The following is a 14,625-nucleotide window of genomic DNA, read 5'->3' on the forward strand; positions in this document are numbered from 1 at the left end:
ATTACATTATTTATGGCATCAAGCGTGTACAGTATGAGCCAATCAGTGGCAGTAATGACAGAGCATGCGCTGTTACGCAAAAACCGTGATAGAGTGAAGCCGCGGAAGTCGAAGCGCGAAGTGGCGAGGGTTCACTGTACTTGTTTTCTATCTTTATTCTCTAAGCATGGTCTTAAGCAGGTTTACTTAAAAGCACTTGATTTAAAGAGAATACTAGACCATGTTATGGACCAAATATCTGGTATCTTAGAGTGCCTACTTAGTAGTTGAATTGTATTGAGCCAATCATGACAAATACTTTGAGATAACAATTAGAGCTAATAATAGTCCTCAGAGTAGGATCTTTCCTACAAAATAGCTTCCAAACCCTTGGCTTATATTACTATTGAATAATTGAAGCCTTTGTATCCACTGTCTTGAAGGAGAATTCAGGCTTACCAAATTACAAGACGTGGGACTTTGTTACATAATTGTAAACAGTGGTACCAGGAGTTCTTTTTCTTGTTTATGTAATTTTAAAGTGGTCATATTAAGGTATGTCTTATCATTCTCGAGTGTCACTTTAAATAATGCTGCTGTGATTCTCAAACTCAAAAGAGATCAGTTATCGAGTCCATTCTAACTCAAAAGTGACTTCATAGGGGGGACGGTTATGAAGGAAAACATTACTTAATCATTAGAATCAAAGTAGTTCTTATTGGTATCCTTGGCATCATCCTGGAAGATGAAACTATAGATGTGCACATTGAGGGAGAAGAAGAAGAGTAAATTATAGGAATCACAACTTCTGTGGTGTGATTACAAGTTGGATTATAACCAGAAGGCCTGCAGTTTGAAACCACCCGTTCTGCAGGAGAAAGACAAGGCTTTCTTCGCCCGTAAAGAGTTAAGTGTGCAAAACCTACAGGAGCAGTTCTACTGTCCCCTATGAAGTCACTTTGAGTTAGAATGGACTCGATAACAGTGATCCTCTGAGTTTGAGAATCACATCAGCCTGTTGTTTAAAGTAATACTAGAGAATGATACGACATACCTTACTTAATATTGCTTTTAATTATACAAACAAAACCATTATGCACTTGTTTTCATGTTAGTTAGTTAAGGGTCATAGATAAGGTCACACAGACTAGTGTTTAAGAGGGTGAACAGAATGGAACTCGTTGTCTTGTGTTTTTTGGGTCACATTATCCTGGGTTTATATTTTGAACACTGAGATCAAACTTCCTTTTCTTATAAAAGAACAATTTTTGCATGTTTAGGGTAACAGAGTTTAGGTAAATTTCTAGTGTACACATAGTTAAGATTCCTAGTTGGTTTTGACGTCAAGGAGACCGAACCTGTGAATGTAGTGGGTGGAGCTCAAAAGGCATATAAAAATCTCATTTTGCCTGACCAGCAGTGTGTTGCTGTTGAAGGAGAAGCAGCACCGTTTCCCTGCTGCATGGCATGTAGTTTTGTTTGAAGGACCCATCTAGAATAAGTAGATTGTTTCCTGAGCAGAGCAAACCCATGTCCAAGAATTGGGAAAGCATGGCTACAGTGAAACAAGAAACTATGCTTCAGGCTGACTTTTATTCCTGCCTTCCTTATGCTGTGGGCTAATTTACTTTAATTTGTAGCTCATCAATTTCCTCTTTATTTTTCTCTTATCTGTAACAAGTCTATCTTGCCTTTTCTGATGGATTTTACAAAGAAAGATTTTTGCTCAGTATTTGTCATTGTAAATTCTCATTGTTGCTGTTGTCCTCAAAAGGATGGTGTAAATGAGGTATGTAAGCAATTTGCATATAAACAAAGGATTTATTGTTGCCATTTTGTGATACTTCTAGAATGCTTTAATATACTAGAGGAGTTGACTTCAGAATGCTTTAAAAATATTCAGAGTTCTGTAGTTTAGTTGACTTAGTTGGTTTTGGGTTTTTTTGGTGGTGGTGATGAAGGGAGTTATTTTATTTGCATAAAATGTTCAAAAACATTTAATAGAAAGGAGAAATTATTTGGGGAAATTTCTCATGCTATAATCTATGTAAGAAAGTGGTGGGAGGCTTTTCTCAGTTCTGAGTGGTACAGAAAAATAACACTTTCTTCCAGAGATAGTTATAGGTTACCCTAGTTCATTTAAGTAAAAGGAGCAGATGCAAATACTCTATAAGTGCGGGGTGATTGAACTAGAGAATTCCATATTTTGCTTCACTCTTATTTTGCCAGCAGGTTACTTAGATGAATCTATACTGAGCAGAACATGCATGCATAGACTCAAAAGAAAACACCTAATCTGTAAAATGTGTTTATGTGTGTTTTTGTTTTGTTTTTGTAGACAACAAAATTTACTTTAATGGCAATTTTTGATGTACTTAGAAAGTCAATTGTTTAAAAAAAATTTTTTTACATACCGTTTTAAGATTGTGCACAAGTGGCCTTTGTTTTTGTTTATGAGAAAACGCTATTTCATATAAACCCCAAATAGTGTAAGTAAGTTATGGGGTGCTTTTAAAAGTTCATTTAAAAAATAATAATAATGAAATTTTATGTATGAACTTTGTTTTTCCCCCCATGAACTTTTTAAAACCCCCTCATACATTAAAACTCACTGCCATTTAGTCAATTCTGACTTGTGGTGACCTGATGGGGCAGGGCAGAATAGCCCTTGTGGGTTTCTGAAACTGTAACTCTGTACAGGAGTGGAAAGCCAATCTTTCCCCCTCGAAGGAGTTGGTGGTTTTGAACTGCTGACCTTTTAGTTTAGCAGCCCAATGTATAACCAGTATACCACCAGGGCTCATACATTATATTCAAAAATTCATTGTTTAATGCTGAGAAATGTGCTACTGCCCTCTGTCAAAAATGTAATCTAAGGCTGTTGCTGTGGGAAATCCTGGATTTCTAGAGCCAGTGGATGCTGCTTACTGGAGGAGTAGAATAAGAAAGTTGTATTTCCTTAACTAAATAGTTTTGTTCTATGTACTGCAGTATTTTGGGGGGGGGGGGCTGTTATTTTTTGGTCTTATTCAGAATACATTGTTTTAACTGGTCAGAATAAGACCTGGTGTGGCTAGGTCAGAGAGTAAAAGAAAAGGGGTGATACAATCACATTAGGAGGATCAGTGGACTTTAACTGAGAAGATGATCAACTTCAAGTCCACAAGTAAATGCTCTAAAATAAGTTGAAATTGTTTACCTTTTTTAAAAATTCATTATTAATTGAGAGTTAATTTTTCATTCCATAGTTCAATCACATCAAACAAAATTTTACAATTGCTACAAGTTTCCAAACATCATTTTTCTTCCTGGACTTCTTGACACTGTTTCCCTTTTACCTCAACATCATCACTGCACACACACACACACCCCACCCCGTATTCTACTTGCTGTCCCTATAAGTTCATCAACCCTGGGTTTTTGTTTCATCCTAAACAAAGAAACCATATAATACAATTTCAAGTGACCTCCAATGACATAACACCTCTGAGATATACCCTAATTAAACTGTTTATCATTAAAACATTTTCTTAGCCTTCCTTATTAGTCTGGTACTTGAAGTTATTTTTTAAGATAACGTAAAACAATTTTTTTTTGTTAACCTGAGGGGTTTTTTTTAATCATTTTATTGGAGCTCATACAATTCATCACAATACATACATCAATTGTGTAAAGCACACTTATACATTTGTTGTCTCATTCTCAAAATTCGCTTTCCTCTTGGGTCAATTTTTATCTATTTTTTTAAAGCATGAGTTTCTCATCTCTTTAGAATAGGATCGTATTGGTATGCTGAATGTGTGTGTGTGTGTGTGTGTGTAATTGTATTCATTCAAAACAGCTTTTTATTTCTGTCCCAGGTGACTTTTCTGTAGGTTGTTTTCAAGGTCATCCCCTACATACTTAGTCATCTTTTTTATATTCCCAACATATGTTTGCTTCTTTTTAAATGATTCAGAATACCTGGTTAGATATTTTGATAAGCCTGACTTACTGATGATGACTGATAGGTGAAACTCTTTATGTTACATTTTGGCTCTTGAAATTATTTGGTATCTATGTGGGTAGCACTAAGTCGTTTTAATCTTTTAATACCAGCTGCTAGACTGGTCAGGTGTGTCTCAATTTTATTGGCTACTTTTGGCACCCACAATACTTTTTTTTTTTTTTTTTAAGTAGCAGTAACAACTGAATGTGCTATGTAGCATTGGGCTAGAATTTTCTATACCTACATCTTGGCTATAGAATAGAATCTAGTAGATTTGAGGTTTACATTAAAAAAAAAACCAAAACAATTTCACTACCATTGAGTCCATTTGGGAGACTCACAATGCCTTATAGGACTGGGTAAAACTGCCCCTGTAGTTTCTGAAACTAACTCTTTACAGGAGTTGATACCCTAGTCTTTATCCTGTAGAGCACTGGTGGTTTCAAACTGCTTACCTCAGGGTTAGCAGCCTAACATGTAACTAACTACTACACAACCGGGGCTTTATATAAGGCACAGTTAATGGTTTTGCTGTCATGCCCTTTTATATCTCTTATTTCAGTTTGTATTTCTATTTGTAGAGTATAAAGAAGGTTGATTGTTTATTACTAAGGATAAAAAGTAAATTGCATTAATTTAGGATTGACAGATTGTCTTGGAAGAAGGATCTTGGTGATTGTTTTTCAAGAGAATTCTTCATTTAGTGTTAGTCCTCTTGTTTTTGTTATTAGTTGCCCTCAGATTGATTCCAACTCATGGTAATCATGTGTGCAGAGTTTTTAAAGCTCTGATCTTTCAGCAGATCTTGAGGCGCATCTTTTGAGGCACTTCTGGATATGTTCAAATCACCAACCTTTCAGCTAATAGTCAAGTACTTAACTATTTGTACTACCTGCTGACCATTTTAGCCCTGTGTTTTATTCTTTTTAGTGATTTCCATTGAGCTCAAAGATGGCCTTAGGTCAGCTAATTTAATAATTAACAACCTAGGTATCATATTTTATTCCATGTGGCCTGCATCTAGGTAGGTGAGTTGAGCAAGTATTTATATTTAAAATCCTCATCTTCCAGCAAGGAATCTGAACCTTGGAACTGCTTCTACTTGTGCATTTCACATGGAATTCAAGTTGTCCGTTAATTCCTTTCAGCTTTCTAATTCTATATCAAATCAGAAAAAGTTTAAAACATAGCCAGTGTCTGCTGTATTAACTTATGTTGATTTTTATTGCAGTAAACCATATTCCTATAAGATTGATGTGCTTGTGGGAAGAACACTCTTTCTTCAGCATATCTTTTCGAACAAAGGCCAATTATGTGTGAATATTCAATTATACTAAGGAAGAGCCTTTCAAAATTTCTAGCAGTGGTGAATGTTTTAATACATAGTATTTTAGATAGTTCTTTCCATTGTAAGTTTTTTATGTTTATGATAGAAAACTGAAAAACAGATTAAAAACTTTCAGTTTTTTCGACTACCAGAGAACTTTTAGTGTGTGTCATCCTCCCCACGCCTCCCCTTCTTAAAGCAGTAATTTCTTAAGGCTGGATTTAAAGCATCAACTAGTTTGCTCAACTAAATGAATTTCTGTGTCAATTTTTTAAAATGTAAGATTATTATGTGAAGACCAGGCATGATGGAAAAATGTAGCTGGATTTGAAAACAGTAAGATTTCAGCAAACACAATAGGTGATCCTTTTTGCTATTACTCAGAAATTAGAATTTATATGTGTGTTCAGTAACTTATATAATCATTTCTCTGATTCTTGCTTACTGTGGTTTATCTGTTTATAGACGTATGGTGCCACTTGGCATCATATTGATGTAGCTACTTCAACTTCAATCCATATGGTCACGTAGATGAAGTGAGAATAGATAATAAGTGATCTTTTTCTCCATCTCCACCTCTCAGTGGCATTTGCTTTTCTTACATCTCGTGTATATTGTCCACACATGGTTGGAAATATTTTAAAGGACTCTATACACTATATCCTTGATTCTAAACTATATCCTTGTAATAAATAAGATGCTCCCAATTATATTTAGTGTTGTTTTCTTCTGAAATTGGAGAGTTTTTTTTATGAGTCTGATCTGTCGCTTTAATTTATGTTCAGTATTCAAAAACAATGAAATCTTTCAGTTACTATGCCAAATTAGCCTAAATCTTTAACTTCTTCCATACTTTCGGAGTTCCTTAATGAATACTGTAACAATACAAAACTTGCCAAAAATACTGAGCCATGGATTCATGCCACATGTGGGTTAACTGTTCAAAATAAGTTAAATGCTATGTTGATTAATGTGTGAGTAAGCCTGCCTGAACAAAAGATGTTCTAACCAATTAGAACATTTGGCATTCTTGTTAGCCAATAACTTCCTTTCCTGAAACAGCCACAGATGTTAATACCAGCGTGAATTTTTCCATAGCCACATATAGAAGCCATGGAAGTAAGTGACCCCACTACCTAATTGTTCTTTGCTGTTTTCTTGTGCAAATTCCCACTGCTCAGCTCTGACCCTGCATGAGCCAGGTTCTGCAGGCAAGTCAGAGAAAAGCCAGGATGGTAAGAAAGCACCCTAGTAGAAGGATGGGAGGAGATGAAAAATTAAATTCCAAGGTCGTGCCTTCATTAATGTTTCTGTTCCTATTCTTGTGGCTTTCAGGGGGTGAAGCCTGCCAGTTTTGACAAAGTAGCAATTCCCGAAGTGAAAGAAATTATTGAAGGATGCATACGACAAAACAAAGATGAAAGGTAAATTGCATCTTTTGACCTGGGTGTTTCTTAAACACAAACCTAAAATAATAATGTGCTTTGATTACAATAATAATCAATCCAAGATGTATGTAATACTTTACTTGTGATTAGTCTCTTTATACCATATGACATTTTTTTTAAAGTAGGAATTTTGTTCATTGATGTCATTCAGATTTTATATTATGGAATGCTGTGAAAATGTGGTTCAGTGGCGTTTGAGTAAACCAGAACTACTTTAAACATAATAGATTTGCTAAGAACTATAAGAGGCCTTTAAAAATGTAAATGGAAAAGTGCTGTTATCCCTTTTTTTTGCCATTATCTTTTAATTCTGCTTTTCCACAAGCTTTTTGAAGCCCCCTTGTATATAATTACAGTAGCATGATTTATAAAACTCAATAGAGTTCAGTCTCTCCAACAAAAAGATGTTTCTTAGTTCTTTACTCACTGAATTCTACAAGGTAAAGTGAAATCTTGGCTCTTTAAAATCAACTGAACTATACAGATCTTGAATTGCTGTCATTATGCCAGAATTGAGGAAGAGCAAAACAACAAAATTCCTTAGCGTAAAAAGAGAAGACTTCGCCTAAGGCTTGGGAGGAGATATGGCTTAGTCATTTGTACTAACAGAGGACTTTTCTCAGAGGAGTGGCAGTATCTGATCTGCCATATAGCTGATTCATCACCAGTTAAACATGGCAAGGATCCAGTCTGTTTTTTGAAAAATAATCGGTCTTTGCTACCCAAACCGCCACCCCCACCTCCTCAAAAAAGAAAGAGTAAACTAGTCAGTTCAAATATAAATGGTAAATCGAGCATAATCTACCGCCTGAAGAATGTGAGGGTTCAAATGTATCAATAAATTAAAGACTCCCATATCTTCACTTCTCCAGTCTCATGCTTCTTTCATAACTTGGTTGTTTGGAAGAGCTTTAACATGAAGATCTTTAAAGCATTTTTATATGCAGTGATTGGAAAGTTGAGCCCTTAATCTTTTTTTTTAAATGTTTTCACTATAAACAAAGGAATATTTGTTTCCAGTCTCAGAACATATTACTGTGTTTATTTTCTGGATGGAAAAGTTTGCTAGATTATGGTATTTTGAGACTTTTCTATCTGAATTGTTTTACACTCAGACTTTTTGCTTAGCACACAAATCGTTGAATGAGCAACTTAAGAGAATTCATCGGGGGTAAAAAAAAGGTTACTATAGTAGAAATTACTGCACTAGAAACCAGAGGTTACTTTTCTTTCCCTTTGAAATGTTTTTCTTGTGAATTGGATGGAAATTTAAAAAGCAAATAACTTATAACTGAGCAAGATTTTCAACCTTTTTGAGACTCCATTTCCTAATAAGCAGGGAATTACATCTCATTGGATCGGGTGAAATTATATATTTAAGTATTTTTGTTGTCAACTATGAAGTAAATAACGTATTTTTTAAACTATGATATTTATGTGTAGTTTGCTGTCATGGTTACATAATTAATATGAGATTAAACATTGAGGTTTTAAAATGACTTATTAGATCTTTTAAGCATAAACAAGATTAAGTTATTATTTTTTTATAACTTGAGAATAGAATTCTATAATAACCATTGAAATAAAGTAGAAATTGATTGAAGGCATCCCTTATTTTTCCTATCATGGTCACTTTTCATTCTTTCAAGTAAAACAATAATTAGCCATACTTGAAAGATCATCTTTTAAGTCTAATGGAGTTTTGCTTTGTTTTGTTTTGTTTTTTTCCTTTTTCCTTTCCCTCTCTTTGAAAGATATGCAATCAAAGACCTTTTGAACCATGCCTTCTTCCAGGAGGAAACAGGGGTACGGGTAGAATTAGCAGAAGAAGATGATGGAGAAAAGATAGCCATAAAACTATGGCTACGCATTGAAGATATTAAGAAATTAAAGGGAAAATATAAAGATAATGAAGCTATTGAGTTTTCCTTTGACTTGGAAAGAGATGTGCCAGAAGATGTTGCTCAAGAAATGGTAAATTAAAACTAATCAGCCATTTGAAAACTTTATAGACATTGGTATGGAAAAATCATTCGATTGTTTGACAGAAACTCAGTTTATGAAAGTATATTTATGAAGCCCTGTTTACGTGTATCCCACTGATATAAAATTATGTTGATTAATGTTCCCACCTGTTGTTATCTTTGAATGAGTGGGATACCCTAAGATTTTTATTTATCTCTCCTTTTAAAAAATTTTTTTTACCTTTTTTGGAGGGATGGTTGTTTTTATACTGGGTATTTGATTTTAGTGGTTTTTTAAAAATTATTTTTATTTTATGGGAAGATTTATGTAGACAGAAAGATATGGAGGCAAGAAAAGAGAACTCTAGAATTTATTCTGAAGTCATTTTGAAAATCTGTATGGTATTTGACTTACTTTAATATGCCATTAGAATGATAAGTTTGGTTGGTTTTTTTTTTAGAAGAATCCCAAATATTGGTATATGAGTCTTTCATCATCCTGTGGGTAAATCCTAATAAATAGGCAAAGGATCATAAGTTGTTGTGATTTGAAGTAGGTAGCCTTTGCTATATTACTTCAAATGTGTGTGTGTGGGGGGGAGAATCACATTTTAATAAGGTACCTAATATAGCTCTTTATGCAAAGATATTAATAGAATATCTTTATTAAAATATATAAGAACCATTCAATAGTAGTTGCCTCTGGAAAAGGAGCCAGATATAGAAGTCATTTTTTTATATTATTGTTTAACTTCATATAAATTACTAAAATTATTTATCTGCCTATTGATGATTTGATAAAGTGAATAGCATGTCTTATTTGGTGTAGAAAGTACATTTTTAGGTGCCACATTATTTAATTGTTCATAGTTAAAAATCAAAGGCACATCACTGTCTTTAGAAAGAAAATGAGGAAATGCATAACAGAGACTAAATATTCCACAATTTAACACCAACCCTGGGAGAATTCTTCAATTCTCTCTATTTTTTGTTTTGTCTCCCCCCCCCCCCCCCCCACACACACACACCTTTTCTTCTTTTCCCTGTCTTTTCTTTGGCTTTCCTAATGCACCCTCTTGCCCTATAGGTAGAATCTGGTTATGTATGTGAAGGTGATCACAAGACTATGGCTAAAGCCATCAAAGACCGAGTTTCTTTAATTAAGAGAAAACGAGAGCAGCGGCAGTTGGTGAGGGAGGAACAAGAAAAAAGAAAGCAAGAAGAGAGCAGTCTTGAACAACAATCAAGTGCTTCCCAAGCAGGAATCAAGCAACTGCCTACTACTAGTACAGGCATAGCTGCTGTCTCCACCACTTCAGCTTCAGTTTCTACCCAAGTGGAACCTGAAGAACCTGAGGCAGATCAACACCAACAACTGCAGTATCAGCAACCTGGTATATCTGTGTTATGTAAGTATTTCAGGAACGGCATAAATACGCTAATGATGTTCCAGAGACTTTTTATCTGCTTATATTGCATTGGCTTCTTGGCTTTAAATGATGACATAAGGATACAATAAGAAATTTGACAGGGGTGCCATCTAACTTTTCTTTTTTATTCTTCATGTTTATAACAAAAAAGAATTGGATATGTGAAAATGTGATTAGTTTATAAAGTAATTTAACACATTTGAGCATCTTGGAAGTTCCAACATATCATTTTAAAGCTATAATTAATAATGGAAAATCAATGTACATAGCTTACAATTACTTGACATTGAGGCCATTAATCTGGCTCAGTTTTTTTTTTTTAAACAAAGATGAGTTTGCTATAGGCTTTGAAAAAACTAATGATACTGCTATTTATTGATTGAATTACCTGGAAAACCAGTGGTCTCCAGAGTATGAATTTGGAAGCTGTTTCCAAATCCAAATTTCCAGTATTAAGGCTGACAAAATTCCATTTTCTCTTATCCCAGCACTTCTCAACTTGTGGGTCACGACCCCTTCATGGGGTCGAACGACCCTTTCACAGGGGTCGCCCAATTAATAATAGTAGCAAAATTACAGTTATAAAGTAACAACAAAAATAATTTTATGGTTAGGGGAGTCACCACAACATGAGGAACTGTATTAAAGAGTCGCAACATTAGGAAGGTTGAGAACCACTGTCTTAACCCTTTACATGATAAGATTCTATAATAGCCAGGGAATTTTAAATATTAAAAAAAACTTTCTCAATGCATTTCTTTGTTTATATATAGAAATCTACTTAGTATACTGACTACCAGTCATTTTTGTTTAGTTCAGATCTATAGAAAGAAAAAAACTAATCTGAAATGTGATAGGAAAATGTGAACTTCCTTCATTTCTTCTTCAGCTGACGGGACAGTTGACAGCGGCCAGGGATCTTCTGTCTTCACAGAATCCCGAGTGAGCAGTCAACAGACAGTTTCATATGGTTCCCAACATGAACAGGCACATTCTACAGGCACAGTCCCAGGGCATACAGCTTCTGTTGTCCAAGCACAGTCTCAGCCTCATGGGGTATATCCACCTTCAAATGTGGTAAGTAGATGCATAAAAGAGTGAAGACTACAGTGAGAACCAGTGGATAATCTGCTACATTCAGATCCCCTTCCCCCACCCCACACCATTATCCAAGTAACAGCTTGAGCCAGTAGTCAGAAATAACAAGGGGTGTATTTCTAAAGGAAGTAGTTTTATTATACAATATAATTGTACTAGTTCAGGTAGGGTAAGATAAATTGATCTGTAAAAATTAGTTCAACTTCCTCTGTACAAGATATCAACTAATCTGCATTTGATAGTTGAAATTGAAACAACATAAGCTGAAAAGATACCAGTTTGGGTAGTAAGAGTTCTTTAAAAGATTTCTTGTTAAATTAATTGTTTTCTATAAGATTTCTTACAACATAAGATAAAGGTAAGAACTGCAAATCATTCTAGAATGCTGCATGTGAGTACTCTCGAGGCAAGGAATCCTTTATATGTATGAATTTAATTTAGTGCTTATATTTAGTTAATCATCAGTTGCTGTGTGTGTGTTCCTGCCTTAAAGTCTTATGTTGGACACAAGTTCCTTTCCCAGTACATGTTCATTTGTTTTTTTCACTTTATTTGATATCTTTTATTACTGATTTATTTTTATAATTAATTTGAGAGGATTGTTTCCAGAAACATTTTAGCCTGTGTGTATACCCACATACATATATTACCCTGTTTCCAAGAAACTGCTCTTGATTTTCAGACAGATAATGTTATACTTAGTAGTTCTTTTATTCACTTTCTGTGAGGTCTTCAGGGAAAAGGATATATATATATACATTTTTTAAAATTAGAGAATAACTGGTCATGGAATTGAACTTGCTTAGTGATATTTTTAGGTAGGCAGATTTTTCTTCTTAGAAAGTTCTTGTGAGAATTCTTGCTCTTTATTAAATAAAATACTTCCTCTGTTAATTAAGAAAATACTTTTGCTTTCTTGGGTCTTTTATTCTACAACTTGGAATAAAAGCTGTTTGTTTCATAGTTCATTCATCAGTCTTGCTTTGGCCAGTTCTCAGATGAATGACCATAGTAACACAAGAAATACTACTAATCTACTGATTTTTTTTAAAAAAACAATCTACAGGCAGTCCCCAGGTTATAAAGATGGACTTACAGACAGCTCATACTTGCCTTTCAATGCTATGGAAATGGGCCCTCACTTTGAAATGATTGTACCTACCCCCTGCTAGCAATCAATTCATCATGGTCTCTTTCACATTCTGCATATGTAGCTTTTAAATTGTTGAAAGGGCTTTGAGCCTTTTCTAGCAGGGAACAACCCAAAACACACTGCAAACAGCAAGCTACCCTATAGGAACTGCTTCCTAGGGGTTTTGAAGCTGTAAATCTTTACAGAAGCGGACTGCCTCCTCGTTCTTCCATGGAAGGACTGCTGGCTCCAAACCTGACCTTGTAAATGTGATTAAATAAGAACCATGTGTACTTGTTCCAACTTACTACAAATTCGACTGAAAGACACATCTTGGCATAGGTCTTATTTGTAACCCGGGGACTGATCATAATTTACTTTTAATCAAATTAGCTAGAGTTAAATGTTATACACTGTTTAGAAGTTATTGGTATGGTCTGACAATATTACTTGTCAGCGTTTCTTATTAGTTTCTACTACTTTTGTTCTAATTTATTTTTTCTGAGTCACCATAACTAGATTTTTGAAAAACTTTTGATCTTTTCACTTACCATATATACTCGAGTATAAGCCGACCCGAATATCAGCCGAAGCATCTAATTTTACTACAAGAAAATGCATTAAAAAGGCGCTGAAAACTCAGCTTATACACGAGTATATACGATAACACATTGGGTATTGATCATTTATGAAGATATTAAATATGAGGCATGAACATGGCAATATCGCTATTGTTATGAATGCTCTAAAAGCATACAATTTTTTGCCTTCTAATAGTTTTTTAAAGAAGTATCATAAGGAAGTATTGAATTTTTCTTAAGTTTTTATAGTTTTACTAAGAACCTATCTTATTCCAGAAAGAATCTAAGGTGATTTATAATAACATATTTTAAGGGAAATGAAAAACATGAGAAACTAAGAGATAGACTTAGATGGGGCTCATCACTTGATACTTATACACTTGCTACTGATGTGCTACAAATTTAGCTCAAATGCCATGCAGAGGAAAATACAATTAATTACAAAACTCACAATATCTAATTGGAAATAATAGACTTGCTCAGGACAACCTTACAGTTTTAGACTTAGTGCTTTGTAGCTGATTTAAACTTTTTTGGTAAGGTACTTCGAACTTTGTAAAGCTAAATTGAATTTCTAATAAGCAGGAAGCATTTTAAAAGTTATTCTTTAGAGATTCAAAATTAAGATAATGTTCCATCAACTTTCTTAGTAAAGATACAGAAAGTTTTCTATATCCAGTGGTAAATTTCTTCTAGAATGCTAAACCTTTTCCTAGTAGATGACATTTTACCCTTGCAAGTAAAGATTACCAAGTATAATAATGATAAGTAAGATACTGTGAGCAACTACTTTTGTTATTCAGTGCTTTCCTAGAGTGCCTACAAAATAACCAAGTCTGAAAATCTTCTATATCCTATCATGTATTTTAAACTAACAGAATTCTTTCTAATTAATCAACTGAAATTATAAGCTGAAATTCATTGTTTTCCCTATCTGTTCTGTCTTCAGGCAATTTATCATTCATACACTCATAATAGCCAATTCTATTACCCTAGAATACTTAGTAATAATTGATTGTTGTAGTAGTGCCTTAAAAAAAAAAAAAAAGAATATACTTGACCAGAATAGCAGCAATCTCCCAAACATGCTTTGTGGAGTTAATACTGTCCTCAGAAAACTTGACTTTGCAAAAATTGGGAATGGAGAACCTTTTCTTTTATGTTAACTATGCCCTGTTATCATTAGACATTTGGTTATTTTGTTTTCAAGTACTGTGTGTTTTCATGTGTGTTTGTTTTCTGTTTAGCCTCGTCGTGGCCGTAGCATGTCAGTTTGTGTTCCCCATCTTTCTGCTGTTCCCTATCTGTCCTGCATCTCTCCCAGTGGTCTTTCCACCCCACCACCAGTGCTGTCTGCACCTCTTCCTCCTCCCCTCCTTCGGACTGCCCCTGAGGAAACTTTTGCTGAAAAGCTTTCTAAAGCATTGGAGAGTGTCCTGCCTATGCACTCTACCAGTCTGCGCAAGCACCGACGCTCCAGCCTGCCCGCCCTCTTTGTCAGTACTGTATGTAACCATAAACTTCCTGACAAATGAAAAATTATTACCAGTGAATACATCCAGGCACCAAGAATTTTCAAACAAATTTAATAAAGACAGGACTAAACCTGTTTATGCTTTTAGGATACTAGTTCTTCCTGTAAGAATTTTTTTTGTAATAAGGCTTTGAAAGGGGGTTT

At 34.5% G+C, this 14,625-nt stretch overlaps 1 protein-coding gene across 1 annotated transcript in view; it reads left to right on the top strand.

The window, feature by feature from the left end:
* Positions 1-14,625, top strand: part of WNK1 (WNK lysine deficient protein kinase 1) — a 154,769-nt gene that overhangs the window by 101,015 nt on the left and 39,129 nt on the right. Inside the window, exons 7-10 of the mRNA XM_045295897.1 lie at positions 6,630-6,718; positions 8,497-8,716; positions 9,794-10,115; positions 11,026-11,213. Coding sequence (XP_045151832.1) covers positions 6,630-6,718; positions 8,497-8,716; positions 9,794-10,115; positions 11,026-11,213 — 819 coding nt within the window. The remainder of the gene's footprint in view (positions 1-6,629; positions 6,719-8,496; positions 8,717-9,793; positions 10,116-11,025; positions 11,214-14,625) is intronic.

The sequence above is a fragment of the Echinops telfairi genome, unplaced genomic scaffold (assembly GCF_000313985.2).
Source record: "Echinops telfairi isolate 266 unplaced genomic scaffold, ASM31398v2 ScPeMD7_6273;HRSCAF=7185, whole genome shotgun sequence".
In the NCBI taxonomy this organism is placed as follows: Eukaryota; Metazoa; Chordata; class Mammalia; order Afrosoricida; family Tenrecidae; genus Echinops; species Echinops telfairi.